Source organism: Capsicum annuum, chromosome 3 (genome assembly GCF_002878395.1).
Source record: "Capsicum annuum cultivar UCD-10X-F1 chromosome 3, UCD10Xv1.1, whole genome shotgun sequence".
Taxonomy (NCBI): Eukaryota; Viridiplantae; Streptophyta; class Magnoliopsida; order Solanales; family Solanaceae; genus Capsicum; species Capsicum annuum.
Genome location: NC_061113.1, coordinates 164,068,081 through 164,074,062, shown reverse-complemented (window position 1 = coordinate 164,074,062; position 5,982 = coordinate 164,068,081). Strand labels below are relative to the sequence as shown.

The 5,982-nt window shown below is 33.9% G+C and overlaps 1 protein-coding gene across 1 annotated transcript; it reads left to right on the top strand.

Annotated features, from left to right (window-relative positions):
• The first annotated feature begins 465 nt into the window (after positions 1-465).
• LOC124896748 (glycine-rich cell wall structural protein 1-like) lies at positions 466-864 on the top strand. The gene has a single exon (XM_047408529.1). It carries the CDS (start codon positions 466-468, stop codon positions 862-864), a length of 399 nt encoding a protein of 132 aa, XP_047264485.1.
• The last annotated feature ends 5,118 nt before the right edge of the window (positions 865-5,982 follow it).

The following is a 5,982-nucleotide window of genomic DNA, read 5'->3' as shown; positions in this document are numbered from 1 at the left end:
GCCACGGCCCCATGCCCCAACCCCCTCGGACATGACCCTATCAACCATTACCGCCCACAGCCACAACTACACGAAAGTATAAGAATATATAAAGATATAAACGATGGTAGTAGCAAAGCAACAACAAGAAATACAAGGCTCACACTAATTCAAAGGAATAATCCAGGAACAAAACTAAACTCAACTACAGAGCAAACACCACTGGACTCAACACCCACAGCCCCAAAAATAGATTCCCAAGCCGATAACCCAATCCAAAGCAGTGCAAGAAACGACCACAGCAACAGCAACAACAGACAACAGACAATATCAATAAATCTAACACAAGTCAAGGTACAGGGGCTACTACTAGCATAAAACGAAGAATAAAATAACAAAGTTTAGAAGTCATCAGGTTACGCTTGTAAACCAAGCCAGAAACCAAAGCCCAGCGTTGACTGGGTTCCGGGGGATTCCGGTGCTGAGATGGAGTTGCGGCTGCTGGAGACCGAGGGAACTGGTCGTCGTTTGGGTGCTGCGGCTGCTGGCGATCGAGCGGCGGGTGCAGGCGGAGCTGCGTCTGGAGACCGAGCTTTGGCTGTTGGAGACCGAATCGGCGGCGGCTGGCTGGAGACTGAGGTGGGGGGGCTGTTGTATCCCACCGGCGCCGGAGGGGGGATATGGATGGAGAGGGGGGGTATGAACAGAGGGGGGGAGAGCAGATTGGAACAGGAGGTCGGTGACGGAGGGCAGCGGGGAGCGGCGACGGGGGTCGGCACCGGGGACCGGAGGTCAGGGTCGGAGGTCGGGTCGGGTCGGCGTCGAAGGTCGGCGTCAGTGACGGGGGCCGGGGACCGGGACGAGAGAGAGAGAGAGAGAGGGTAGGGAGAGAGAGAGAGAGAGTCGTTCACCATAAGACATGATAAACTTACAAATTAAAGCTTGGAGATTATGGACATGAACATAATAGGAGTTATGAATATTATTAAAGATAAAAATTAATGGTGTGAATCTTGTGTAATTACTCATTGTAAATATATCTAAATAATAAAAAAAATACTTACAATATTAAAAAATATTGTCATTTGTAATTACAAGAAGATGAAAATAAATAAAAAATAAATTTATTAAGAGTTTATATTAAAGAGATGTGAGTTATGAATAATTACTCATTTCAATTGATGTGTGAAGAGCTTTTGTTGTAAATATTTCTTCATTAATAAAATATTTAATTACAATAAATTAAGTAATTTATTTAATTTTATAGTAAAATAATTGATTTAAATAAGAAAAAAGGCCAATAAAAGAAGAACAAATAATAAATCATAAAAATAAATACTTTAATATTAAAATATATTATCATTTTGTAATTAGAAGAAGGTGAAAATAAATAAATAAATAAATAAATAAATAAATATATTAAGAGTTCATATTAAAGAGATGTGAGTTATGAATAATTACTCATTTGAATTGATATGTGAAGAGTTTTTGTTGTAAATGTTCTTTTATTAATAAAATAATTAATTATAATAAATTAAGTAATTTATTTAATTTTATAATAAAATAATTAATTTAAATAAGAAAAAAGGCCAATAAAAAAAATAAAAATAATAAATTTTATATATAATAGATATAGATATATGATATGATATTTGATTAACAGAGTTAAATATAGTGACTTTTGAGTTTTCTTTAAATACATAAATATTTTTTTTATTTTACTATATAATTAATAGAGTTAAATATATTGACTTTTGAATTATCTTTAAACATGTAAATATTTAAAATGAGAAGAAAACTCAATTAATGTCCAAAAAATTACAAAAAAAATAAATTATTTTGTAGGCCTCTAAGGCATGCCACATGGGATAGGATAACATTCTCTTTATATATATATATATATATATATATATATATATATATATATATATATATAAATATATATATTTTGTCTATTATAAGAAATCCAGAGGTTATCTATTAAACATCTTTGAGGTCTGTCTAAAACGTAGTCTGGTCTTATTCTAAAAGATATATTGCTCTCGGGGTATGCGATTAAATTAAATGGGCCGAAATGAATTCGTTCCATTGTCTCGAGAGATTCAAAATAGTCGGATATTTCAATAAAGTAAAATATTTCAATTAAAATAGTCGGATATTTCAATAAAGTAAAATATTTAAATTTTCAACCAATGGTAAATTTTAATTTTCTAATGATATATCAGTTTGTAAAAACCTACTCGGTACTCCCTCTTTCCTACTGTTTCTTCATGTTTTCATTCTTATTTTATTTTCCCCAGATTTTTTTTTTTTTAACCCTGTTCATCTCTTCCTCTTAATCTATGTTCTTAACATCGTACTTCTTTAACCACACCCCGAAAAATTTTTATCTGGCAGCCAACAATCGTTCTTTGTCTATTGTGCAGACTTTTTGGACTAAAAAAGCCAGAATTCCTAGGAATTTACAGGTTAATCCATCGTTGATACTAAGAAATTAAGAGGCTAACAATATACTAAGGGTAAGAAAGTTATAGACAGTTTAATTTACATGGTTATGCAAAAGAAAAAACTATTTAAAACATATATAAGAACATGAATATAAATATTTTTGTGGGGAAAATATGGAAATAAGAACTTACATGAAGTAACTAGGAGAGAGGTTTCCCTTTCGGGAAACCCCTAAAGATCGAATAGAAAACTTGAAGCTTTTATTTAAACCACGATGTTACAAAGTTTATACAAGAACGACTGGGTTAGACAAGTTTTTTGGGAGGAAAGGTTTAAACATTTCAGGCGAGTTTTTAGGTTGGTTGATTTTTCTCTCTGCCTTTCTACTACAAGATGTGCTCCTTTTATAGGAAAAATGTACATAAAGGAGTGGTTCTAAAGCTACTACGTGGCCGCAACATAATTGGCCGACACTTTTAGATAAGGGATAAGAAAGAAAACTTTAATAATGCAAGTCGGGTACGCTTTGGGCCCCATCGTCACATGCGTTATTAATTTTCTTTCACACTTATTTTGACGCGTGCTTCAACAGTTTTTCTTTCTTTTTAGAAAGTAGTGATAAAGGAAGCACTCAGACTGACTCTGACTTTTACAAGACATAAAGTGGGCATCCCCACTTGACCATACTAGCTAATAATACAAAACTATGACAACTATAGAGTATCTTTACAACTGTAGAGTATTTTTACGTATCCAAGTTGTGCAGGGCGATGGAGTCGAAGCTCATGCCTGAGTCGTCGTCTTCATATGGATCCTGAGCATCCTGGAATTGTGCTATGCTATCTTCTTCATTTGAACTTGCAGAATTATTATCTGTATTATTTATTTCTGGTACAGTGCTATCCGGCTGTTCGTCTGGTAGTCCATCCATATATTTGTCTTGCGTTTGGTTACTAAAAAATTTGTCTAGAGTCTGTTTAATTATTGTCTCTATCGTCTCACTTTTTCTCTTGGATATTAAAGTCTTTTTTGAAGTCTTAGATCTTATTTTAGCTTTTGATGAAGAGCAGCCTTCATCTTCACTTTTTGGCAAAGTGACAGCCATGAACAGATTTGATTTGTCTTTACCGATCACCGTTTGAATCGGACTAGCTGTACCAACATCCGGTACAGTGGATTTCTGAGCATTTATTGGGAAATGCACACCCTTCTCATCCATTTTTTGAGGAGATGGAGAACTCTGAGTTGGGGTCTGAGTTTGTGCATCAGTTTTGCTTACTGGAGTCTGCTGTCTGAGTTGTGTTTCTAACATTTGTATGTGTTTAATCAATCTAGTGTTTTCCATGAGGAGTGACTCCTTTTGGGCATTTAGCATTTTGAAGTTTTCTGTCATAGAAGAACAATGGTTACAAAAAATAATTTTTCCAGTTTCCTTTTGCAAGTTGTACTGGGGTATCTAGTCTGGATTTTGTCTAATAGAAGGAGATATGTAATAATTTGGCCCTAAATATCCCCTAGCATGATTATTGTCTTCTGTGAAATCATTAAAACCTTTAAAAAGAGGGGCTTTGAAACCTTTTATAGAGTCTAATACTTTTAACCATGTTTGGAAAATGCCATTAGTTTTTCCATGAATTACTACATAGTATTTAAAACGAGGCCTACTTTTTTTGGCCATGTAATGACATAAAGCATTCATAGATGCCATGAAATGATTTCGATTTTGTCTATTGTAAGAAATCCAGAGGTTATCTCTTAAACATCTTTGAGGTCTGTCTAAAACGTAGTCTGGTCTTATTCTAAAAAATATATTGCTCTCGGGGTATGCGATTAAATTAAATGGGCCGAAATGAATTCGTTCCATTGTCTCGAGAGATTCTAATGGTTTAAAATTTAAGTTACCTAACATAGTCTGTTGGTAAGCCTCTGAGGACGAAGCTACACCTTTGCCTTTGTTTGCAGGAGGTTGTCCTGTTGGGCTCATGCTGAAAACAAATGAGTAAAATTAAAACTTATTTATTTATTCCTAGTTGTAGTCTACTTAACTGGTCAGCTAATTCGTTCTCTTTTCCTTTTATATGTTCGAATACTATATTCTTGTAAACGGATATAGTATCTGTAAAATTTAGCCATCTTCTTCTGCTACTAGTTTTGTCATTTATTTTTTGATGAAATTTAACTATAGCTTCACAATCTGTTCTGACTAAAATTTTTTCTTTATTTAGTATGTATAGTTTGAAAGCGTTTAGACCATATATGATAGCTAATACTTCTAAGCCTATAGCGCTCATGTTTCCTTTTTCTTTATACGCGCCACTTTGATATCCACATATTTGTTCTTCACTTTTATTACTATATTTATTAGGTCTTGCTTTTAAAATAGCTCCCCATCCTAAGTCACTTCCATCTGTTTGAATAATTAAGTAGTCTGATTCTAATGGAATTTTTAGGTCCGGGATATTGTTGATTTTTTCTTTTCTTTTTTGAACTAATTTAATATCTTCTATATTAAAATGTTTTTGTCCTTTGCTACCTGTTTTTGCATATAAAGGTCATGCTATTTTTCCTAAAACTTGAATAAAATTTCGTGCATAATTTACTAATCCTAAGAATTTTTGTAAATCTTTTGTTGTTTCTAATTTATCTGGCATGTCTAGTACCTTTTTTGCTATGTGTGGTTGTAGTTTTACTTTTCCATTTCCTAGAGTTATTCCTAGAAAATTAATATAAGTTTTGCATAACTCCATCTTCTTTTTACTTATTATTATACCATGTTTAACAAATAGTCTAAAAATTACTTGTAAGTGTCCTAAATGTTCTTGCATGGTTTGACTAAATACTAAAATATCATCTACGTATACTAAGATAAAATGTTTATATTCCCCAAATATGTTATCCATTTTTCGTTGAAAAATAGGCGGAGCTGTTTTTAATCCAAACGGCATAACTAACCATTCAAAATGTCCGCTTGTACATGTGAATGCTGTCCATTCTATGCTATCTGGATGCATTTTGACTTGCCAGTAGCCTGACTTACAGCCAAATTTACTATAAACCTTTTTATTTTGAATTCTATTGATTAACTCATTTTTATCTGGTAGTTTGTAAGCATCTGTTCTAGTCGAGATACAATTAAAACACCCAATTCATGAACTCCATGAATGCGGTAGGGGTATTGGTCAACCCAAAAGACATGACCAATAGCTTATAATGACCAATCAAGTCCGAAAAGTTATATTCAGAATATCCGAAGCTCTAATCCTCAATTAGTGATAACCGGACCCCAAATTAATCCTTAAAAACATGCAGCACCCTGAAGCTGATCAAACAAATCATCAATGCGAGAAAGAGGATACTTATTCTTAACCGTTACCTTATTCAACGGTCGATAATCAATGCACATCCGCATAGACCTTTTTCTTCACAAACAAGACAGGTGCACCCCAAGGTAAAACACTAGGTTGGATAAATCCCTTATCCAATAACCCTACAATTGATCCTTCAGTTCCTTCAACTCTATTGGGGACATCCAATAAGGAGGAATAGAAATAGGCT

What these genes read in the sequence shown, in the direction of transcription:
- LOC124896748 (XM_047408529.1), top strand. Translation starts at nt 466, where the DNA reads ATGGAGTTGCGGCTGCTGGAGACCGAGGGAACTGGTCGTCGTTTGGGT.